The sequence below is a fragment of the Phascolarctos cinereus genome, unplaced genomic scaffold, assembly GCF_003287225.1.
Source record: "Phascolarctos cinereus isolate Bilbo 61053 unplaced genomic scaffold, phaCin_HiC Scaffold_9;HRSCAF=440, whole genome shotgun sequence".
NCBI classification, from domain to species: Eukaryota; Metazoa; Chordata; class Mammalia; order Diprotodontia; family Phascolarctidae; genus Phascolarctos; species Phascolarctos cinereus.
Genome location: NW_027556402.1, coordinates 87,800,784 through 87,826,666, shown reverse-complemented (window position 1 = coordinate 87,826,666; position 25,883 = coordinate 87,800,784). Strand labels below are relative to the sequence as shown.

The 25,883-nt window shown below is 38.5% G+C and overlaps 1 protein-coding gene across 2 annotated transcripts in view; it reads left to right on the top strand.

The window, feature by feature from the left end:
• The first annotated feature begins 12,045 nt into the window (after positions 1 to 12,045).
• TLL1 (tolloid like 1) overlaps positions 12,046 to 25,883 on the top strand; it is a 327,523-nt gene continuing 313,685 nt past the window's right edge. The window contains exons 1-2 of one of the 2 annotated variants that reach the window (XM_020976340.2): positions 12,046 to 12,419; positions 13,044 to 13,822. In XM_020976340.2, the coding sequence (XP_020831999.1) occupies positions 13,654 to 13,822 (169 nt within the window). In that variant the 5' untranslated portion in view covers positions 12,046 to 12,419; positions 13,044 to 13,653. Of the gene's footprint in view, positions 12,420 to 12,603; positions 12,838 to 13,043; positions 13,823 to 25,883 lie in introns of those variants that run through there. The other variant, XM_020976342.2, reaches the window with a different exon arrangement.

The following is a 25,883-nucleotide window of genomic DNA, read 5'->3' as shown; positions in this document are numbered from 1 at the left end:
CAGCCAAAGCAGTTCTTAAGGGAAATTTTTTTTTTATGAAATAGAGAAATAGAAATGAAATAGAGAAAGAGGAGATCAATTGGGCATGCAACTAAAAAAGCTAGAAATTGAACAAATTAAAAATCCCCAATTAAATACTTAATTAGAAATTCTGAAAATCAAAGGAGAGATTAATAAAAGTGAAATTAAGAAAACTATTGAAATAAACAAAACTAAGAGCTGGCTTTATGAAAAAATTCAATAAAATAGATAACCTTTGGTTAATTTGATTTAAAAAAAGAAGAAAAACAAATTACCAGTATCAAAAATGAAAAGGGTGAATTCATAACCAAAGAAAAGGAAATCAAAACAATAATTAGGAGCTTTTTTGCCCAACTGTATGCCAATAAATCTGACAATCTAAGTTTAATGGATGAATATTTACAAAAATATAACTATCTCAGATTAATAGAAGACATAAAATACTTAACCCTATTTCAGAAAAAAAAATTGAACAAGTCATCAATGAACTCCCTAAGAAAACTCCAGGGCCAGACAGATTTACAAGTGAATTCTATCAAACATTTAAGGAACAATTAATCCCAAATACTATATAAACTATTTGGAAATATAGGTGAAGGAGTCCTACCAAATTCTTTTTATGACACAAATATGGTGCTGGTGCCTAACTGGGAAGAGTCAAAACAGAGAAATAAAAGTATAGACTAATGCCCCTAATGAATATAGATGCAAAAATTTTAAATAACATATCTGCAAAGAGATTACAGTAACTTATCTCGAGGATAATACCTGTATACCTGGATTTATACCTGTAGGGCTGGTTCAATATAAGGAAAACTATCAGTATAATTGACCATACCAATAACAAAACTAACAGAAATAATATGATTATCTCAATAAATGCAGAAAAAACTTTTGACAAAATACAGCATTCATTCCTATTAAAAACATGTCATAGTATACATCAGTTAATATTTTATAAATATAAATATGAAAATAAATAAAATCCTCAAATAAGGATATCAGCATGGCATCATAAATACAGGATCAGCTTTAGAGTCAAGAAGACCTGAATTCAAGTTCTGTCTCTAATGCATACTAGCTGAGTAATAATGGACAAGTCACGTAACCACCCAGTGCTGCAGCCAGCCTCCCTAAGACTACAAGGAGGCAGTATGGTGGCAACAGCTCTAGAGTTTGAAGACTTGCCTCTGATGAATATTACTTGTATAACCTTAACTTTCCTGGGTCTCAGTTTTCTCATCCATAAAATGAAGAGATTGAGCTAAACATCTTCTAAGAACCCCATGAAGCTCTTGAATTACCATCCTATGATCCAATGGTCTTAAGTTATGGATAAGTTGCATGTTTGCACTTTTGGAAGGAGCTTCCATACCATGACATAACTTTGTTGATGAAACGGGAGTTCACTACCAAATTCTTATATACAAACTAAAAAAAGAATATTGGGGAACATGAAGTAGAACCTGTAGCAGCCCACATCCAAGATAATTCTCTTGCCCCTGGTAATTCTTATGCAGCCACATGAAAAATGAAACCTTCACTGAAATCTGTTTCACTTTTTTGCAAGTTTAACTAAGATTGAACTAGAAACTAGATAGCTATGATGTTAATTTTGCACAAAACCTGAACTCTACACATGTTTATATTTGGAGAAAACTCTCCATTGATTCTGGGAGATTAAGACACAATGGTACTTAAAAAATACAAACACAAAGGCACTTAGAGAAAAAGTCATCATTTTGACAAATACAATTAGATTTTTGAAAGCTGATATGAACTTACTAGCTCTTCTAAGTGTTTCCCCTATCACATAATATTGTTTCTATTCATTTACATAAAATTTAATTTTCTCAAATTAATAATTTTCACTTATATTTGAAATCAGAATAATTTCTAATATAACCTCCAATATAAGCAATATTTAACCTTCTCTTGTATACAAAATTGAGCAAAACCTACTTACAGGACAAAGCTACCTCAGTATATACATTCTGTACCTGTAGAATTCCCACCTTTCTGGGAAAATAATGAATAGAAGGTAAGAACGAAGGTGACAATATTATCAGAGCTCAAACTACACTATAAAATGGTTATCATCAAAACTATTTTATACTAGTTAAAAACAGAGTAGAATGAAATTAAATTTGGCATCCTTTTCTCATTGATGTTCTTTAGGAATACAATTCATGATTAACTTTTTAAATATCTAGGTTAAATTTTGAGGTAAGGATAATTTAGGAAACATTGGTTATGGACTCAAAGATCTGGGCCTAAAATTTGCCATAGCTATTCACTACAGATGTGTTATTGAGTAAGTCATCTAACGTCAACGGGCCTCCATTTTCTTGGTGGAAACTGGACGTGATGGTGATGGATGAGATGATCTTTAAGGTATCTTCCAGCTCTAAATCCTATGACCCCAGACTGATTTTTAGGGGAGAAATAAGGATAGAAACAAGTTTTCTTGTGTTACATATCTGATAATATTGTCTTTATTAATTGGTGACATATGCCATATTGGAAAAAAAAATCTTTCTTGGTTCATTTATACCCTAAAATGGGAAGTGACTTGAGTCCCCAGGTCTGAGACATTTGTACAACGGGTTATTAGAGTAACACATAAAAAGGCTAATAAAAGGTCTTACTACCTCTTGAATTAATTGCTCTCCTAATTGCTTTCCTGTTTTACTGGTAATTAAAAGCAAATAGCATAAGGTTCTCTGTATAATTTCAAAGGCTGAGCCATAAACTTTGCACTGGCATTAAAGCAAAACATTAGACAATTTCCATTTCTCCATAATCATAACTATAACAGGGTAAGTGCTTTGCTTGATCTGTTGCTTACACTGAAAACATACATCTTCCAACTGTCCGTATTGTTTTGTATAGTTTATCTCAATCAATATATTATATTTTATTTTTGTAAGATTTTACAAAATGTTACATTATATTTTATTTTTTGTAAGTGAAATGAACTTGAATTTACTAACATGTTAATTAATTTTTTAAAAAAGTAATTGCATATATGAAAAAGTTATTAGGAACAGGGGCTAGTTCTTTTTTTTTTATTTGACTACAACAGAAATGAGTGAACAGACATTTTGGATGTTTAAAGGAGGGAGAGAGAGGAAAAACAGCAACTCAGCATTGCTGTGTACATGGAAAATGCCTGATAGCACTGACCTCAAAACTCCCAAGTAGCAGTGTTTTATAGAGATTTAGCAATAATTTATAAAATGCCAGAAATAATTCTGATTGCAAATTGCCCTTCATTATATGTGCCAGCTGATGAAGTGAGGTGGGAAACTGAGAAGTTACCAAGAAAATTCATCGTTCTCTTGTTCTTTCCAGAGCAAAACAAAATAACTCCCCTCCCCCACAAAAAATTCACTATCAAATAATCTACTGAAACATCTGGATAACAGAGAACAAAATGTATTTTTTTTTTAAAAAAAAGCTTGTGGTCCAAATAATTTTAACTTATATAGATCCAGTCCTTGACTATATAGACTGAGGTAAGGTTTTGCAAATCATGGCACGGGCAATGTGCCTTTTCATCAAATCTACTGAAGTGATTTTGAGGTAACACAAATTCACTGTTAAGACTGCTAACTGTGCTAACCCACACTAACTGTGCCCCACTTATTTTTAAAATTTTTGGTGGTAAGACCTGAAATATATTTGAGTGAACCCTATCCCTAGCAAAGGGAAAAATGAGAAAAGTATGAAGGAAACAGAATGTTGGGCCTCTGGGATTTAGTCCCTGTCAGCTCTTGGGAGTTTCCTCCTTGTCTGCTTGTTTGTTTGCTGTGCTGCTCTGAGGCCCTTCAATTTTATTTTAGGGACCATTAGTTAATGCTGTTAAAGTACACCTGCAGAAAGATGAAAAGCTATAAATATATAAACAAATACATTCACTTCTAATGTTTTGTATTGATTGGATTTTGGTTTTATAGTGCAAAACTTTTGCTTTAGTGGTTGGAAAACGGACCCAAAGTGAGTTGCAATTCTTTGATTCTGAAGGCCAAGGTCATTAATTATTGCCACCTGGAAGCCCAATGTAGCTCACAAAACAAGTTTGGCCTGGCTGAGGAGCAAGACCCACAACGTAATGGAGAGGACACAAATACTCGTGGAATAAGTAATGTTGAAATGCAGCTGCAGCTTATGAATAGAATTAAATAAGTTATAAAATAAACAACAGTGATTTCACAACCTTTAACAAAAGGATGAAGCCACAAGACCTTCGGGATAAATATACTCATCAATTATGAAACAAATTTATACTCCAACTTTCAGTAAGTGTAGTCAGCTTTCATCTTTTAATTTTCTTTTTCTTTGTTAGAAGGATGTGTCCTATTCATCCCAACTCCTACTAATGTAACTAACAAGTTGCTATATGCCCTAATACCTTTATCAGGTAAGAATGCCTCTTTGAGTAATAGAATCAGCTAATCAAAGGTGCAATACAAGTTCATAAATTCCTAGGGTCCTATTGAATTAATCAATTAAAGGCATAAACATTGCAGAAAAAGTCCTCACTCAATTTGGATTCAGTAAAATGCTTCCAGCCACTGGATGAAACTAGATGACTGGGCAGAGGAAAGGTATTGGAATTAACTGAAAGAATTTAATACCCTTTGGGTTTTAGTATGTAAGAAAAGAGGTTTCTTCAGAAGGATTTGAGAGCCTGCTTGGAGAGTCAATTTCTATAGCTTAAGATGCTAAATTCCTAGCATCTATATCAGAGAGTTAGGGCATGTAGATGGCGTAATGGATAGAGTGCAGAGCCTGGAGTCAGGAAGACTCATCTTCATGAGTTCAAATCTGGCGTCACACACTTATTACCTGTGTAACCCTGAGTAAGTCACCTAACCCTGTTTGTCTCAGTTTCCTCATCCACAAAATGAGCTGGAGAAGAAAATGGCAAACCACTCCAGTATCTTTGCCAAGAAAACCCCAAATGGGATGATGAGGAATTGGACGTGACTGAACAATAACAACATATTAGAGGGCAACAAGGGTGGAATGAACCCCCACGGAGGGTCATCAAAGAGAATGTGTCAAGAAACAGTTCATCCAGTCAGGAGCTGAAAATGAGAAGAAAAAACAAAACAAAACAAAAAAACCAACAAAAAATAGATATCCAAAGAGAAGTGTAGTTTTAAGATCATCTAAGTCCCTGACTGCAAGCCCAGTAGTGAATTATGTATATACCTCAGAGGAACTTGATAAGGACTGCATCAGTGGTGAAAAGGCTTCTATTTAAGCAGGAGCTGTGAGTTACCCTTTCACCACATGTACTCTCTAAGCTTGAACACACCTTTCCAGACTCTGGATATATTTGGGGGAGAATGTTTCCCAGACTTAGGTGAGAGAAGAGGGAGATATAGTTGTGCTTCATTTGCATATAAGTAAATATTCCTTCCCATAAAGGATATTTGGTTAATTGATAATGGGGGGATGCCAAGTGATTAAAATAAGTTGGGGAGCATACCACATAGGGGCTCATAGCCAATCATTCAGGGTTACCCCTAGAACTATGACGAGAAGACTGGCCAGCCACTCCCCCCCAACCCCCACCGTGGTCCTGGCTCGCCAGTGGGAGTGGGGAGAATAGTCCAGTGCTTATCCTACACCACATACTGTATTTTGAAAAAACTGAATCTCTGAAAAGTGCCTGTTTAAATATTTTTGCTGCTGGAATGGAAGAGTAAATTGAGTAACCACTTTGTAATAAATGTTCCATTGCTCTCACTGCTAACAAAAGAACGTGAGGGTGAGAAAGTGAGATGAATTTTTGAGCTAAATAAATAAATTCCTGGATCTTTTCTCGTTGGTATTTTTTAAAAACTTTTTTGACCCTGGGCAGGAAAAAAGATCATACTAGACAATTCTGCCTGGCTTTTCTAAATCCTAAGATGATTTAGAAATTATTGAGAACAACATCCTCACTTGTATTGGGGTTACTGCCACCATTTGGTCTGATGATAGTTTCTATTTAAGAAAAGTTTTTAAAGACTACTATGTCATCTAGGTTTCAAATAATTTCTCTTTCCATTTTTTATACTCTTTGAACATTTTTTAATGATGCTTTACTCTTAAATATTTAGATTATGTGAAGAATGCTACAAATAATAATGACTAAATAATGATCATGAGCTTTTAAATTTGTGGTCCCTGGCTTGTCAAGTTTGAATCTTGCTCGGTAGCTGAGATATATGTCAAACAGTCCTCATCCCTTGGCATGTGGCAATAAGGACTAAAAACATTTTTATAAGTTCTCTTGGTTTTTCAGCTTTACTGAGATCCAACCAATGGGGCTATAGAAGGGAGCCTGAGGTATGTCACAAAGGGTACCAATTATGGCCTCTCTAGAATAATGAATCTACCTACAAACAGTGTGTAGGAAGAGTGGGAGCATATTGCCAACCATTTGGACCATCTGGCATCTGTCCTATCACTCCATAACTTGACCAATTGAGAAAGGACAATCAAATCAATACCATCATTGCTTTTGGAAAGGTCATGATCCTGCCTATGACTCCTTTTCCTGAATCCTGCTCTCTCTCTTGCTGCCTTCTCATTCTGGAATATCACTCTCCATGTTGGCTCCCCTATCTCACTGCTGAGTTCCTTTTGAGGCCTCTGTTTAGGAGACGGGCCCAGGCCACTCAATCTTTATTCCCCTGTGTTTGCTTCTGATTGACATTTCTTTATCCACACTATTTCCATGCCCTCCTTTTTCATTCCGTGTGCGCACGCGTGTGTGTGTGTGTGTGTGTGTGTGTGTGTGTGTGTGTGTGTGTGTTTTAACCCCATTAGAATGTAAGTTTTTTTAAGGCAAAGACTATCTTTTTACTTTTATTTGCACTCCCAGAATTTAGCACAGTGTCTGGCACATAGTAAAAGCTTAACTAATGATTATTGCTTTATTGTATTATCTCTCACTATTTTAGGGTCCTTGAGGGCAGGAACTATTCTATCTCACTTTTGGATTTGTATTTCTAGGCCCAGGGCCTTTTACACACAGTAAAAGCCTAATAATAATGCTTCTTCATTTATTTAGAGAGGATTGAAAATGCTCTTCCAACTTCTAACTTTCCGTTGTTGTTCGACTCTTCTTGACTCAATGAAATACAGCATTCTAGGCCCTTCTATCCTCCACTGCCTCTCAAAGCCTATCCAAGTTCACGTTAATTGTTTCCATGATACTATCTTATCTGTCATATTCTCTTCCATCCCTTTTCCTTTTGTCTTCAATTTTTCCCATTATCGGGGAATGAGTCCTGTCTTCTCATTATGTGGCCAAAGTATTTAAGGTTCAGCTTCAGTATTTGACCTTCCAGGGAATAGCCTGAATTAACTTCTTTATATATTGACTGATTTGATCTCCTTGTACTCTCAAAAGTCTCTTTGGCACCACAATGTGAAAATGTGGATTCTTTTGTGTTCAGATTTCCTATAACCCAACTCTCACATGTCTGATTCTAACTTTACTCTATTTCTATCAGCTCCCCTCATCAGCCCAGGGTTGAAAAAGGAGTTACAGGAAGCATGAAGCAAAAGATGTATTGCTTTATCTCTTGGTTTTGTCAACTATGTTGGAAGAGTTGTCACCTCCTGGAATGACTACTGGAGTATAATGACTACTGGAATACAATATGTAGGGTGGGAAGCTGAAATGTTCAGGCCATGGCCATGTGGTCCTCCACCCCTCTCTTCCCAAACCCCTACTCTTTATTCTCCAAATTATTTTTATTTTTGATTATAACAACTTTTGAATGATGGTTCATCTGGGCCAAAACAGTGTTAAGTCCTTAATTCCTTGAATTTATGTAAATGTCCCCCTTCCAAACAAACAAACAAACAAAAGATCTAGGAGAGCTTCAATGTTTATCCCTTTATAAGTATGGCCAACAGGATAAAAAGCTGAGCTTAATGTCTAGAACACCCAAGTTTCAGTATTATCTGTCACATACTGGCCGGGTGATCTTTGCCAAGTCATTTAAATTCTCATTGCTATAGGCCACTCTTTAGGACTTCAAGTAACAGTGAAGTTGCCAACCTGCATTGATAGAAGGGATATTCTTTTCCCAGAGGTCCCCTTACATATGAAATTTCAGGTCTACTTCCTAAGCCACCCAACTTATCATTGTAATATTTATGTAAGGAAGGAAAGAAGCAAGCATGATTTACCTTAGAGACAAGAAAAAAAATTTTTAAAGGTGTATTAACTCCATTATTCTTCAAAACAATAAAATTGGATAAAATGCCTTGAATTTACTTAGTACCTGATTTCATATTCTTTTTCAATTACTAGCACTTCACATAAACAAGAAGGATCATAGGAGAATAGATTTCATCATGAGAGGGGCAGTTGAGGTTATCTAGTCAATCCTCTTGTTTTACAGCTGAGGAAGCTGTGCTTCAGAGATATTAAGTGACTTGCACACAAGTGACAGTATTTGGAAGAGTCAGGTTTTGAAGCCAGATTCTCTTACTATATATGAAGCACTCTTTGCATGGTACCTCCCATGTAGGGATCAGACCTGTTGAACTGCTACACTTTACTGTAGTTTGCAATATTTTTCTGACAATTTTCATTCATTTGACAAATATTAGGTGCCTACTATATGCAAGGCAAGATACTTTTACTGGAGCATATAAAGTATTTCATAAGTGTGTTCTATGGAGGTTACTTAATTAATCCTTTCTATATTCCCTTGCCTGCTAATTAACAAGCACTCATTAAGTACCTAGAATGAGTATTAACACTCCATTAAGTCAGTTAGGGATCTGTTGTTGAGTCATTTCAGTCCTGTTCACTCTCTATGACACCATTTGAGGTTTTCTTGGCACAGTTACTGAAGTAGTTCTCCAGTTCATTTTACAGATGAACAACTGAGGCAAAGTTAAGTGACTTGCCCAAGTTCACATAGCTATTAAGTGTCTAAGGCTACATTTGAACTCAGGTTCTCTTGACTCTAAGGTCAGTGCTCTGGGCCACCTGTTAACACTCCACTAGGTCAACTAGGGATACACAAGAATGAAAGATGAGAACTTCTGTCTTTTTGACCTAATAATGGGGAGGAGGAAAAAGAGGGGAAAGTATGTAGAGAGAGGCAGAAACTTAGAGATGACAGAAGTATGCCCTTCCTGATGGGTTCAGTTCTTTCCTAGGACACTAGCAAGAAATCCTACCAGGCCTCCTAGAGAGAAAAGAAAAACCCTTAGTTGAGTGGCATCCACTCTCATTTTTCAAATCTCTTATTTTTGGATAAAGGAGTTAAATGTTTCCAGACAGCGTGGCCCTCCCTATTCTACTCTTGGACAAAGAAAACTGATCAGACCCCTGCTAAGGCAGAAGATAATACTTGGAACTGAACTAATAACTAATGTTCAAATAAGGATATGTAGATACAATCTCTACCCTTTAAATGATCCTTTTTGTGTGTTTTGGAGTTTAAAAAATGGCTTCCTATTAATACTTTTCATGATTAAAAAGTAAATTATAAATGAAGCAGATTTTTTCCTTACTTTATGCATTCTGCCTCTGTGGAAGTTTGCTGGTTACTTAGGAAATGGATATAGGAGGGAATTTGATTGAATATGTTGTCAAACCAATTGTCAGAGTTGTAAGCATGATGGGGTGCTGAATATCTGTGTGTATGTGTTTATGAAATGAAAATAATGTTTGAGATTTTAAGCTTTACCAGAGACCAAAAGAACATGGGATGAAAATCAAAGTTCGCTAAACCTGAGTTAATAAAGTTAAAGTATATAACTTCCACTCCCATCATTTAAACATGTAAATCCACATTGATACAAGGATGACTTTAAAAAATGGACTGGTTGGAAACAAGTTCAAATATTTTTACCGTCTTACTTTATATCTTATACTAATTTGTAATCATGATAATAAGAGATCATATTGATTCCTCACCTTTTGGCCCAGAAAACCATGTTTTTTCAGTCTATTATTGTGGTCAGCCGTCTTCAGGTCCACCAGAGTTTGATGTGACCCTTGTTCAGGGGGTGATGCTGAGGTCAGGAGCAGATTGCAGGCTGCCGACCAAAGGTGAACTTCAGCACAAAACTCCCTGAGAGGTAACCTCTCTCTTGAACAATCTATAATCTTACTTATAACCACACATTCTATGCTTTTCTGTGGCTGCATAACTGACACACTGATAAGAGTTACTAATCATAATTTATATGTGTATATATTATACACATTCTTGTAAATATGTTTTCCCTGGTCAGGACAGAGTGTTTTTCATTCACTGAAACGTCAGAATAAATTCATGTTTCAAAGGTTGGCATACTGTTTTTAAATTATTAGCATAGAATTAGATCAAGTTAAAAGTTTTACAGTCAAAATGATGGCATCCATGAGGCTGATCCTCATGAATTTTTGAGGTTAATACTTTTGAAATAATTTTTTTAAATTTAAGAATGTGTGTGCACAGTTAACAAGCATCATGTATATTGCTCTTCTTTTGCGCATCTCTCTTTTATTCTTCTAGGTGCTATTTTGTTTGATTTTATAATTTCTCAATTTCAAGTATCACAAAGAAATGAAACCTACGTATTGTCATGTTATAGAAAACAAAACAAAACAAAATAAAAAAGGACGCAGATGTCTCCACACACATCTTGTAATACATGGTAGCAATTATTTGGAACAATTACATGTAGAGCTTTCATCACCATTGATGCTACTGATTACTACAATAGCCAAAGAGGACAACTGGCACACATTTGCAACATTACATATGGATAACATAATCAAAGGTAGTATTTTCAAGACACTAGAATTGAGTATTTTTTTTAAAACACTGTGGGGTGGGAAGTATCTTGGTGCATTAGTCATAATGGGGGACATGGATTTCATTTAGGGGTGAGCAGGGTGCTTTTATGTTTAAGTTGTACCTTTCACAGTACAAGATGCTTCAATTGTTTGTTTACAGAATAAAGTCTTCCACAACAATAACACCAGCTCCATTGTTATTGAATTATACAACCCACTTTTTACAGGGCATAGAATTTATGATTCTAAAACAAATGGGGATTCTTGTTTATTAAAGAACAGTTTTTCCACTCCCTTTCTCTCCCCTTTCCCCATGCTTCCACATGCATATGTCTTTGTTATATGGTTTAGGAGCTGCCTATAAAGAAGACCCATCAATTACTTCAGTACATAAAAGGGACTAAAGTACCATTTCTTTGTAACAATAATATCTGCCCAGTGGCAGGGGTGAGGATCGAGGACCCTCCACACAACCAGAATATTTTCTCCCTTCACTTTTAGTTGCAAATGGTTATCAGTCAACAGGCATTTATTAAGCTCTTATCATATAAAGGAGTTAAGTTCGGAGTGGGGGGGAGGAGGAATTTTTTTAAAAATGCAAAAATTATTTTAAACAATTCAAAAGAAATGTCAAAATCTCCAAAGCAGTTTTGAGTATACCTTTGGTTGACTGCTATTCCAGAAAATTTTTAGGTTTTTTGTTTTTTCCTTAAGCGTTGAACTCAGAAGACCTGAAGTTGAATCCTACCTGATAACACTAGTTCTTTTTCTCAATCATTTCACCTCTCCAAGCCTCAGTTTTATCATGTATAAAGTGTGTGTGGGGGGGTGATATCTGCACTACCTACCTCACAGGGTCTTTGTGAATCTCAGAATGCTGTGTAACTGAAGTTATATTTACTTTTTAGTTTTTTTTTCCTTTTCCTGTCAGGCTTTTTCTTGTCTAATTGTGAATCCCAGTATGTAGATGGTATTAAGGAAGTGAGCAGTGGCAGAGAAGTCTTTGAAGACTGAAGTTTCAAATGAAGATATAAGAAGGCTTTTCAAAAGTCTAGGTTGCAGCTGACACTTAAAAGAGGTTAGAAACTTGCAGACGCCCAATCACTTCTCTCCTCCCAATCCCCAGGCCCCTGGAAACTTGGAGGAGGAGGAGGAAAAGTCTCACCTTCTTTTAAAACTACTTGCAGATGTGAGCACAATTTCAGAATTGCTCACAACGGGGGTTTTGAGACTTCCTTGGCTATCCCCTCCTCCCTCCTCAACTTCCCCCAACGTATGTTTTTCTTTAAGAGGATCGGCTGACTTGTGTGTGGCTCTTACCACGCTGATCCTGGCCGCCCGGTTTAATTCGCTCACCTCTCTCCTGCACATTCAGGCTCTCATCTCCTCCCTGCTTCGAAATAATCCCGAGCGGGATCTGCCAATATTAGAGAAACTTTACTTCTAAGGCAAACCCACAAATGCCTTTTCTTTCACCACGTGAGAAATGAGGAAAACCAACAGCAAGATCTTGATGTTTCCTCCCGCCGCTGCAATGTGGAGTATGATTTTGAATTTTTCTTTTTTTACTTTCAGTTTTGAGGTTCGTAATTTTTTAGCAAAAAGTTGGAAGATCTCTCTCTCTCTCTCATTCCTTAAATAAACCGCTGAGGCTGGAACATTCTCCTCTCCCCCCCCCCCCCCCCCCGGGCGCTAACATTAACCAGCAGCGTAGGAAAAGAAACACATTGCCTGTTTATTTGGGGGGAGGGGAGCGTGCGATTTGCAGCTAAGTTATTTCGCTTCTCTTCCTACGCCCCTCAGGTCCTTGGCACTATAAACTGTTACATACCTAATCTTTGCACTGGTGAGCACAGACTTCACAGTCATCTTTAATCGCCACTAAAATATAAATGGAGATAAATGTCACTGTGGGAGTGTGTGGATCTGTTTGCCTAAATCTATCAAAAGAGCCAGATCGGAGGCTGGAGCTCGTATCCTGACCCTGATTGTATGAATAAGTAAGCAGGATGCTAGTGATTGGGTTAGATGCTTTTAAGATTTTTTTTTTTAAGTTAGGAAGAGGGGAAAATAGCTTAAGGAAAAGACAGCCCCCTACTTCCCCCCGCCCATTTCTCCGCAGAGTTGCTTCTCTTTTCTCTGCAGGACTTTAAGGTTTGCTTGGCGTAGAAATTACTTTCCCCTCTCTTTTTGTCTCCCCTTTCAGTTCAGATGTGCTGATGTGCATACCGGATTCATCTTCCAGGAGCAGAAGTAGCAGCAGGAGCAGGGGGCGGCGGCGGCTTGTGGTAGAAGGGCTCAGCTTCGGAGCCTGGGCAGAAGGAGCTACGAGTTGGAGTCAGAGCCACACCAAGCCCCGGGGGGCATCTCTTTCCTCTGGGAGAGGCCGTAGGAGGAGAAGCAGCCTCGAGAAGTTTGACTGCGAGTTAACCCGGCCTGGAGACATTTTGACAGGCAGCAATCGTGGGGCGCAGCGAAGACCCCAGTTGGACTAGGACCGCTTCCCCTCCTGTTCCCCAAGCCAGTTCTTCTCGCACCTTCCCGTCCACCTCCCTCCCTACCTGCCTGGCCACCCACACACGAGCTCCTTTCCAACTTTTCCTTTCCAAAAGGGGGTGGGGGCGCACACAGAAATCTCTTCTCCTCTCCCTTGTGTTTTCGTTTCGGAATGTCTCCAGACACCTAGCAGCCACAGTCTTGCCGAGGAGGATCTAGGTGGAGAAGAGAAACTGTCCTCCCTGCCCCTTTCAATCAACGTGGACAGTAGGTGGCTGATCTCCCAAGTCCTTCTCTTTTTTTTCCTCCCCGTGAAGAGGATGGGGATGGAAATGCTATCCCAGAGGTTGGTCTTATGGCTGCTGGCCTCGGCATTGATCTTCGTTGGGGAGATAAGGGTCTCCTCTGGCTTCGATTATGATTACACTTACGCTTTTCACGAAGAGGATAAAACCGAGACGCTAGATTATAAAGATCCATGCAAAGCTGGTAAGTGACTTGCCGCTGTCTCTTATGCTCAAGTAGCTCTCCGCCTGGGTTTAGTGTCCTATTTATTGCTTATTTTTGAGAGGGGAAACTCACCTGTTTCTTTCCCTCCCCTTCCCTGCCAGACGTTCTGAAGCAGAGTGGATTTGGGGACTTAATGTACAGGTTCAGGTATTTTTTCCAACTTCCTAGGACTGCATCCTACTCCCTCTCCACTCATACCTTGTAGTTTTTGTTTACCCTAGACAGCTCCGGATTCGAGACCTATAGTTAGGAATATGATTAACTCTCCTTTATCTTTTCCCCTGGCAACCCTCACCCTCCTCCAAGTGATGAAGCACCACGGTTGTAAAAGATTTTAAATGCCAGCACCTTAGATCTCTAGTTTAAGAATTTTCAGGGGAAACTTTTGTTTAAATAAGCTTGTAGTCGTAGCTTTGGTGCGGGATGCTGGAGCTGGGGACCCGCGATCGTGGCTGGTTTGGATAGAAATGGAATGCAGAAAAAAATAAATTGCTGCCTATACCGAGACATTTCTTCACTACTGCAGTCGTGGAGATTTCGTCTGCCCCAGGAGCATTTAGGAGATGTGTTCCCAGTGCATTACCTTCTTCGCATTAAGACATACCCACACAAAGGGAGAGGGGGAGAATCCCTCATGTTGTTCCTCAGATCTCCTCGGGGACCAGTTTTTATCGCAATTGTAGGAAGCCCTCTCTTCCCTCCTTCTGGGTCCCATTTACACTTTCGAGCGCCGCCAGTCCCTTAAGCTCCCTGGAGCCCCTAATAGCTCCTCGCTGCTGGTCCCAGTTTGAGCACACGGCGGCGCTTCCCTCCGGGCTGCCTTTCAGACCCAGTAGCCGCACGTGCCGTGGGCAGGGACCAAGTGAGGGAAGTTCCCGGGGGCTCACTGTCTTCACTAGTAGCAGCACTTCACCCATTCCCTCCTCCCTTCCTCCCCGCCCCCCACAGGAGTTTTGAGTTGGGAGGCTCAGCTGGTTGTGCGATTCGCTGCCAGGATGCGTTCTGGCGCGCGTACTACGGGGGACGCAGGACGTAGGAGGGGTTTGTGAGAGTCAGGTTTCTGGGATGACACTGATGTTTGGAAGCTAAAAAAAGTAGAGATGTGTTATTTCTCCAGAAGGGCGTGTTCCTCTTCCGTGCTTGTGAGATTTTATAATAATAATAATAATAATAATAGGCTGTGTATAGTGGGCAACGTGTATGTGCTTGATCACCCACCCAAGTCGTGAGCACAGCATCCCAGGGCAAAGGTTTAGTGCAAGCGCTCCCTGGGTCCTCCTCTCGCCCTCTCTTCTGTCACACTCCAAAGTCTGGCGTAGACCACTGGTGCGGATGAATGAAAGAAGGAGATATCGGTAGACAGGACTGGAAATTCTCTCAGTTTTTCTTTGGTTGTTGATATTTTGGTCTAATAGGTCTAGTGAGGATAGAACACTAAAAAAAATAGCCCTTTTCTTACTTACAGTGACAAGTGTTGGTTTTTTGGTTTTGCGCTGTCTCTCTCTCTCTCTGTCTCTCTGTCTACTCTCGAGAGCAAGAGTTATCCATACAAAGACATACTGTATAGACCAATACTCCCCCTCCCCCTCCCCCTTTGTGTTGTCACTTCAAGCCAAACTGACAATTGCCTCTAGTCATCAGGTGTTCAGCTCTTTTAGCAAAAGATGGTTAAATTTCTTGTCCCAAACTAAGTTTTCCTAGCTTTTTTCCCCCCCTCCTTTTCTTCCCGCATCCCTGTTTGGGGACATAGGTATAAACTGTGTCCAAAGAAAGATGCAAAGGAGAATAATTCTGCAGAGGGTGAGCAGCGGCTAAATTTGCAAACCCATAATCCGGCTTCAAAATCACTTTATGGGCTCTTTAATAAAGTCAGGTAGGAGTTTCGGAACATTGAAAATGTTGCACCTTGTTAGATGTTTAACTGGACTTATTGCTAACTATATTGTGAACTAATGGTTGTCTAGGAAACTTTTAAAAATGCTACCGTACTTTTCTTGTGATGGGTTGAACCGTCTCAACTCTTGAGGCTGAATTTTCTAGGAGAAAATATGGCATTCTTTTCAAATGGAAAATGCAAAGTTTTTCATAATATTAAATCCTTTTGTCAATGAAAGGGGAAGTGTCATAGCAGAAATGTCAAAAGGGTGGCAAATATTTCAGGGAATTCTCCTGTCTTAGAAATCATCACTCATGGTTTTATTTAGAAAGGAGGCTATCCTGTTTGGACCAGCACATTTTTTTTCTTCTATGTTAGGGCATTTGTAGTTTTTGCTGCCTAATCTTTGGATTTTGTGGGGTTTGCAAAAAAGGTAGCTATGAGTATTTTCCTGTAAATGATCAGCTGGGAAAGGATAGAAGAAAAACCTGACTAAATGAAACAGCTGGGAGAGTTCTTATATTTGTTTTTCCTCGATACTGTTTTACTTTTGGTAGGATAACATTGAGAGGTAACTGCTGGTGCTTAAAATAAATACATCTGTGAGTGGATAATTATTTTAGCCAGAAGGATGACTCTCACCCATTCTTTATCTGAGGATTTTATTAGCTTACTTATTTTGTTTGTTTTTGAGTGCTACTGCTGTTCTTTTGGAGTTTGTTGGAGCTGGGGAAGGAATTGGTCACCCTTTGGATTTCACTCCTCTGTCCCTGCTTCGACCCCTTTGTTGGAACGATGGGATGAGGTTCCTAGTCTCAAACTTCATTTGAAAACCATTGGCTCTCCCCAGGAACACTGTAAAAAAGATGAAGAATAGTAATAAAAGAAACTTTGGAAAATAGCAAACATTTAAAAAAAACAAAAGTCATCCAAGAATATTAGGAAAAGAAAATGGTATAGATTTATATTATGTCATATTTTTAGAACCAGTAGGTTTGTAAGTTAGTAAAATGGGGGGAAAGGGAATGGGAATCTAGGAGAGACTGTGACAGGCTGAAATTTAAAAATGGCAAGAAGGATCCTCTCCAAAATTTAACCCATAGAAATTATTCTGGACCCATCTCTTGAGCCTTGGAACCCACAATGGGGCTTTCAGTCTGTCACTGCCCGAGCACATGGCATGTGGGATGGTTTGTACTCTTCAGGCAATAGACTAGTGTTTCTAAAAATTGCACAGAGCTCTGTCATTGACTCCACTATTTATTACCTATAAGCTCCCAGACAAGTAACTTAAGCTTCTTCATTTACAAAAGGAAGAATTAGATGATTTGGAAAATCCCATCTTAGTTTATGTAGGTTTCAAAAGTAGGAATCCTTTTCATGGGAATCCCCAACTCAGCTTTGGCCAAATTCCCTGGACTTCAAGTTCTAATAATTAATTGGCAAAATTTTCACCTGGTACATGAGAAACGGTCAAAGAGACAATTTTTACCTTCTCCAGGAACCAGTGTCAGGTCCTTGAGGGCAGCAGCTGAATCTGTGACATAATAAGCATAGTCCTGATTGCCTAAATGTACTATCTGTACTTATGTACTGTCTAATTATTTGACCCTTAACTCTAACCAAAATTAAAATAAAAAAACAAAACAAAACAAAAACAAACCAAACTGACATGATTCTTCCACAGTGTTCTAGAAAAGCTCCAGACCAGGACTGTCAAACTCCAATAAGAAATGGATCCCTGCCTGCTGTAGATTGACTTAGAAAACCACAAATTAACATTATCTATATTAGGTTGTATTTTTATTCATTTTGTTAAACATTTCTTAGTTTTATTTTAATTTGTTTCCTGCTGCTCAGAGTTTTATAGGTCCATGAGGCCTTTGCTCTATGCTGATGACTTATTGTTGTATGAAAATAGTCCTATATTTTCAAGGGTTATGCCAGCTTGAGCTTAAACCTTAGGCTCCTGCTCACTTAACTATTCAACAAACATTTGTAGGGATACAACTACACACACACACACACACACACACACACACCCCACCACTACCACCACCACCATCAAAAACCCGCCTTCAGGGAGCTTACATTCTACCCCACTAGAATGTGATACCAGGAAAACTGAGGAGGGATAGAATACTCAGCAACTGGGGCATCAGTATAGGTTTCACAGAGTAGGTGGTGCCTGAGCTGAGCTTGGAAGGAAGACTAAGATTCTGAAAAGTACAGGGGAGAAGGGAGTACATTCCTTATATCATAGGAGATGATTTGTGTAAACAGCTAGTAGTTCAGTTGTGCTGGAATAGAATTCTTGTAGGGATGTAATATGAAATGAAGTTAGAAAGACAAATAAGAATCACAGGCAATGGGGAACAACTGAAGGTTTTTAGTGAAGGGAATAATATGGAGAAGCATGTACCTTAGGAAGATTGTTTCGGCAGGTACGTGGAAGATAGATTGGAAAGAGAATCTAAAAGCAAGGTGACCAATTGCAAGACTATTGGTATAGTAGGGATGAGAGTTGATGAAGGTCTGAAATGGGAAAGTGGCTGTCACCCTGCTCCTCATTAAAAGAATAAACACTCATGATAAAGAAGCTTAAAACATGTTTTGTTGTTTTTAAGTGATTTCAGGCATGTCTGACTCTTTATGAACCCGTTTGGGATTTTCTTCATAAAGATGTTGGAGTGGTTTGCCATTTCTTTCTCCAGCTCATTTTACAGAATAGAAAACTGAGGCAAACAGGGTTAAGTGACTTGACCAGGGTCACAGAGCTAGTAAGTATACATTGTGCCACTTAGCTGCTCAGAAAATATCTTAACACCTAGTAAGTGCCAGTGATTTAAGATTGAAGAGGTAAGTTGGAGACATGTCATGGGGTTCATTGAATGCTGGGATAAGGAGTTTATATTTTATGATATGGTAAAGGGGAAAAGATTTCTTAAATTGAAAACCTTGATCAAAGTAGTTTAATAGGAAGACTATTTAGGTTGTTATGAAGGATGGTATGGAGAGGGAAAAGCCTAACGACAGCCAGCTTATTTGGAAGTACTGGAGAAGGGAGGAAGAGTGACAGTGACTGTAGAAGGAAGGAAACAAACATGAAAGCTATTATGGAGATAGAATTGATGGGAAGTGGCAACTGATTGGATTTGGCAGTGAGGAGAAGAAAAGCCGCTTGAATTTCAGTCTTTCCCTCTTAAGCCACACTGTGGGTCTGCCATCCATTAATTCGGCAATGGTTTCTTGAACCTGTTTATATTTTAGCCTTTTTTGGTAATAAATCACCTAGCACCTCCGTGTAATGTAGCAGAGCACTTCCTTGTTTTGATCCTAAAAGTCTTTTTCAGGCTTCAAAGGATATTGTTTATTTTTAGTTTCCTAGGAGAACTGTGGCTCAGAGGGTGAGCTTTGGCTTTAGGAACATCCGAGTTCAAATCCAGACTCTAATCTGGTAGCTGTGTGAACACATGGCTTAATTTCCTTAAACTCTCAGTGCCCTGCTCTACCCTCTAAGCCTGAAAGTAACAGATGAGTAGCTGATCTATGGAATTCATTAATGAAATCACAAGTCTGGCTCCCAAAACTTGTAGGATTTCATGAACAAAATGTGCCCTCATGCTAATTCTTCTTGGTTTTATGGCATTGTCATAGGCTCTCCTTAGCCTAACTTCCAGACTGAAGATAAATATCTTTCAGTGCTTTGAACCTCTTTTTCTGTCACCCAACCCCTTGTCATGTCAAATGCAATAAACATTTCTTAAGTGTCTTTCATTTGACTCGGATACTGGTAAAATAACAAATCGTGCTCTAAGCAAACACTGATAAGTATAATACCAGGTAGGGCATGATTGGCACAAAGGAATGTTCCTGGCAGATTGTTCTAGAAAAGCTTAAGGAGCGAGAAAACAGTTGGGTTCGGGGAGAGGAGTGAGAATGGAGTGGATGGTTAGAGAAGGCTTCACAGAGAAGGTAACTACCCCTGCAGCCTTCAACAGCAGAGATGAGGCGGGAGTGCGTTTTGTGTGAAAGAACAGATAGCATGTTGTATTCAAGGAATATCTAGTCTATTTTGGCAAAAACAGAACATGTGAAGGGGAAGTTGTGTAAAATAAAACTCAAAAGGTTTTTTGGACCCAAAGTGTGTGGGGTCTTAAATACCAAGCCAAGAAATTGGAATTCTGTCCCAGAAGCGTATCCTGTTCTAGCTGCATCAATGGGTGAACTTTTCCTGCAGTGTATCAGTTTTTGATATTTTCATACCTGAAAGAGGTTTGAGTCTACCACAAACTTGGGGTTTAACTGTGCATTTCCTCTTCTATCTATATTTAAAAAATTGTAGTAATGGTCCAAACATTGATCCCCAGGGTCTTCATTCTTTACATTTCTCTACCCAGAGAAACATTTTCCTATCCTTACCCTCATTTCCTATCTTCCAAATCCTATAGTGGCACAATATTTATAAATCCACTTTGATTTGAGTTTTTAAATGTTTAAATATATTAAACACTGCTTTTCTCTTATGTGTCTCATAAATTAAGAGTAATTTCTTGTAGAGAAAAAAAATCTGTCACAATTTTCCCTTTATATAGATGCTGCATTATTAAAGTTATACTTAACCTATCTGTAATTATCTTTTTTTTTTTTGCTAGTACTCATTCTTACAGAGAGGAACCATATTGACACTTTGCCAGTCCTTTGGTATAGTGGCTTATTGTAAGGATTTATGACAGTTTGGGGGTAGTGGTTATAGCAACATCTTAGAGTGATTCAGAAATTATTTGTTCTCAGGTGATTTATTTATATTTATTTTGTCAGATAAGGGAAGTGAAAGGGACTAAGTGTTTATGTGATGCACATCATATGCCAGGTACTGTACTTTACAAATATTGTCTTATTATTTGATCCTTACAGCAAGCTTTTGAGGTAGGTGCTGTTATCTCCATTTTACAGTTGAGAAAACTGAGGCAAACAGAGTTAAGTGACTTGCCTAGGGTTACACAGCTATTAACTTTCTGAGGCCAGATTTGAACTCAGGTCTTCCTGAGTCTAGGCCTGCTACCCTACCCACTGAGACACCTAGCTTCCTAAATAGGCCTAGAACACCACATCATATGTTGTTTAGTAGTCCTAGAAGATACAATCATATATTTAGAGTTACAAGGGATTTTGGAGTTTATCTATCCAACCTCCTAATTTCATAGGTGAGGCTAGGCCAAAGATCTTATGTTCCCAAAGTCATATAAGTAGTAAATGTGAGATTCTGCGCTCATCTGACTTTGACATAATGTTATGCATCAAAAGATAATTGCTGAAATGGGAATCTCCTTAGTATCTTCAGCTTTTTTTTTTAAAGAGGCACATAATTAACCTATAATTGGATGTAATTAGTCATTGAGGACCCTTTCTAGGATCAACTTGGTTTACAGAGCTCAGAACTCCCCTGCTCCTCAGAACTGTTGGAATTCTTTCTAGAGCATCCTTAGTTAGGTGGGAGTTATTAATGAAGAACACATGATTTTTGTCCCCGTGGAGTGGAGCTGTGCTGAGATGGAGGGCCGCTGCTACAGTTACTTGGAGAGTTTGAGAGTCCTCCCAGCTTTCAAAGATGCAGTCACCTTTGCCTGAGAGCTCGTCTCCCTTTCTGTCTTCTTTGCCCCACTGCCACGATGAAATAATAGTTCTTGAGAGATAGAAAATCATAGGTCTAGAGCTGGAAGGGATTTTAGAAGCCATCTAGTATAATCCCCATATTTTATAAATGAGGAATTTAAAAGAAGAACAGGTTTAACAACTTGCTTAGGGCTAGTAAGTCACCAGTAGAGTTGGTATTTAAACTCTGTCTGATCATCTGAGTTCAAATATTGTATTGCACCACTCTGCCTTTTTTTCTTTTTTCAGCTGTTTTTTTTTCTAGTGACTAATTGACCTAAAGTCAGGAAACTCATTTTCCTGAGTTCAAATATGGCCTCAGACATTGGTTTGGTAAGTCAGTTCACCCTGTTTGCCTCAATTACCTCATCTGTAAAATAATCTGGAGAATGAAATGGCAAATCACTCTAGTATCTTTGCCTAGAAAACCCCAAATGGGGTCACAAATAGTGGGAAACGACTGAACAACAACTTTAAAGAAAGTTTTGTACCTTTTCTTAGCTTCCCAGCATCACAGAGGACAGAGGCATTGGTGCAATGGAGCATAAAATACTTTAAATCCCAGAAAGCAGAAGAAGGGAGTTCTCTTGCTTGTTTGTTAGTTCTTACTATTGTAAACTTTGAGAATAGATATTGACAGATTTGAAGACATTGTGGCCTGGGCTAATGGGATACTTGCTTGGCCTTGTCCCTTTCAAAAGTGTGCTAATCCTGTCAATTAAACCATTCTCAAGAACCCAACTCATACTTTTGTATGAAGAAGTAGTGTATCCTGGGCTGTTTCCAGTCTCCAGTCCATCTTGCCACTGGACCTAGATGACTCTGGAGGAGTGAGTGAGGCTGGTGACTTCGCACAACCCTTCTTCACTTAAATCCAATTCACTTGTAGTGAATCCTGATGTCTTTGGTCCTCCTCAGAATGACGGACAAATAACAACAGTTCTGATTGGGTATTTGACGAGTACTTAGGTGATATAAATATTTATTGAAAACTAAAAACATGTGAGTCAACTCTGGTCATTATAGTGACAACACATACATTGAGAGGCTGTACCATAAAGAAAAAAAATGGTTCAAGCATGCTCAAGAATAAATTAAGTTTTCTACACAAAATCTAATTATATGTAAGTTAACACATTCCTTCAAGTTACACCTTATAATCATGCTATCAACCCCACCCACCACTTATCTATAGTACTAATCATCTGTTCTCTTCTAAATTCAACTGCTTTTTCTCAGTCCTCATTCTCCTAGTCTTCTTTTCAGTTTTTGACATTGTGGATAGCCTCACCCTCCAATACACTACTCAATGCTGGTCCTTCTACCTGTCTGCTCTTTTGGTGTTTCCTTTGTTGGTTCATTATGTGTCTCCACCGTCTAAGTCAGTGGTGTCCCTAAAGGTTCTGTCCTGTGCCCTCATTTTTTTTCCCCTCTGTACTCTTGACCTTGGTGATTTCATCAGTCCTCACATGCTTTCTTATATGTCTAGTCCAAATCATATTCCTGAAATTTAATGCCACATTACCAGTATTACTACCTGTGGGCATCTCCATCTGGATGTCCCATCAGAATCTCAAACTCAGCATATTTCAAGTAGAACTCATTGTCTTTCTTCCTAAATTGGCACTTTCTCTGAACTTCCTATTTTTTTTTCAAGGCCACTCATCATCCTTCTTATCACAGTTTGTAACCTAACCTCCCGTCTTCCCTGGTATCACAACCTCCTTTTCCAATCAGTTGCTAAGTTGTTAACATTCTGCCCTCATAACTTCCTTCAAGACCCTCCTCTTTGCTTATATTCCATCACTCCAATGCAGACCTTCATCATCTCTTCAACATGCTGTTCTGAGTACATTCTGATTCTAATCTCACTCCTCTCCTATCTATCTTCCTTCTGACTGCCAACATTATTTTCCTAAGGCATAATTTTGACCCTGTTTCTTCCCTTCTCAAAAAAATCTCCCTTGGCTCCCTATCGTCCATAAGATAAAATATAAACCACATCAACCTGTCACTTGAGGCCACCCACAGTATGGCTCCATCCTCCTTTACTAGCTTTATTCACCTTCATTTACTTTATGCTGCCAAAGATGTTCTTTGAACTGGATATTCCATTTCCCTTCTTATACACAGGCAGATTTCCTGTAACCAGAATTCATTGTTTTCATCCAGGAAGCAAGGAATGCTTGCTTCCTTCAAGGCTCAGCTCCAGTGTTAACTCCTCTTTGGAGCCTTCCTTGATTTTTTTTCTTCTAATTGCTAATGATCTTTTCCCTACTTAAATTACCTTGATTTTATGTAGCTGTATAAATGTAGTCCTTTGGTAGAATGTAAGCTCCTTGAAAGATCAGACTGATTTTGTCTTTGAAATTCTAGTGCCTAGCACATAGTAAGCACTTATTAAATATCTATTCATATTTACTGATATTTATTTATTATAATATGTTTATTTTATCTATAGAATTAGAATGGAATGAATATTTAATTGGATGGTTGAATGAAGAAATTTTAGTAGACTTTACTATGCCATTATGTAAAAAAAAAGTTAAAAAAGTTAAGACTGTCTTGTCTGAGTTTTTTTAAATTTTTTTTTTTTAACTTTGGAGTTAATATTTTGACATGTATGTTATTCCCATTCCTTACATGTCTCTTATCAAGCTGTGGTACGAGTGCTAATGTTTGCCTTTTGAGGTTCATGACCTGGATGCTGCCCTTGGTGCTTTTTTCTCCTTTGGGAAGTTTTGTGATTTGGCAGTGCTGAAAATTAAAGTGACAAAGCCCAAGTGCAGGAGGGGTGTGCTGGTAAATGCTTAACAACCAGCTCTCCGACTTAAAAAAAAATTTATCTGTTAGCGTTTTGCCCCATCACTTTTTTGAGTACTAATAATCAACAGCAACAACAAAAATTAAACCATCTTCATATCATTTCCCCAGAGACAGAGCTAGCTCCAGGATACCCTTGGGTATAGGCGTAGTTTCTGGAAACCCATAAGAGAGTCTTGCCATTAAATCAACTCAAGAGGTATGCCTTAGGGCATAGAATTTAGTTGTCTCTGCTTTGACACCCAGCAGAGATCTGTCTATAAATGCCTAGTATGGTATGTATTATACAGTAATTAAGAGTTTTCAAAGTTTGTATTTGGTACTTCAGACTGCTGTGTATTTCTAGGTAATCAGGTTGCCTATACTGTATGTAAGTCAAAACCTCAAAAACATTTTTGCCTGTTTAAAACACATGAACAGTTGTGGACAATAGCTATATGGGAGAGCTCTCTAGGGAAACTGAAATCTTATACTTAAGAAATGTTTGCGGGGCAGGTAGTTGGCGCAGTGGATAGAGTACCAGCCTTCGAGTCAGGAGGAACTGAGTTCAAATCTAGCCTCAGACACATAGCACTCACTAGCTGTGTGACTCTGGGCAAGTCACTTAACCCCATTTGCCTCACCAAAAAATCCCAAACAAACAAGAAATGTTTGTCACATCACCCTATTAGGTATTTTGCTTTAATATTTAATCCTTCCATGTTAGACCTTAGGAAGCTTCTCCACGAATGATCTGTGCTGCCCCTGTCATGCGACTGCAGCAAGATTGGCAATTAGGTTGGTGATTTCTATGATATTGGCATCTGTCACAAAAGAATTTCTTTAGTGAGCAGATTCTTTGATATAGTAAACACTATCAGACTGTCAAGTAATTTATTCAGTAACATTATTATGCAAACTGCCTCACTGATGCTGTATTTAGAACCTTAACTACACAATCTTGTGCCTGTGATCAGAATGTAAAATTGTTTCTACCCCTCCCCCCCAATTTTAATATAAAGAATAATTAAGGTAGTAGATGCATATTATATATATATTTTCTGTGCCCCTCAACTCTGCATGTCTTATATATTCCTATTCTGGCTGCAGTGAAATAGGAAATGTGTTCCCTGCTCTTGAGAAGTTTAAAACCTAAACATGTGAAACAAATGGAAATCCATGAAACTAATATGTTTATACAGAGATAATTCTATGGGCATGAGAAAATTCATACTACTTGGTATTTTCACCTTAGTGGATTAAAGTTTTGTTCTATCACCCACACCAGCTGTTAATTATTCTTCCCCCCAATCTTGATATCAGGAATAATTAATTAACTACTGTTGACTTACTGCTACTGATGGCAGATAAGCCAGAGTCTATGGAAGAGCAGTGCCTTTCAGACCACTGGCTCTGCTTTCCACTCAGTCCCCATAGCCACCATTCAAGGGATAAACCCATGTGGAGAAGGGGCCAGCCATCCCCACCATCCCCACAGGGTGGTCAAGGCAATCTTGTTGAAACAGTAAGGCATCCATTCTGAGGAAGAGACAGATATACTTGGGGGTATAAAATTTGATTTCCATTATATCTTCCAAATGTATTGAACCACTACTACTATCAACACCACCTTTCCTTAGACAATAATGGAGACAACTCAGGGCCTTGAGGACAAGAATTCTCCGAACAGCAGGGTTCTCCAGACTA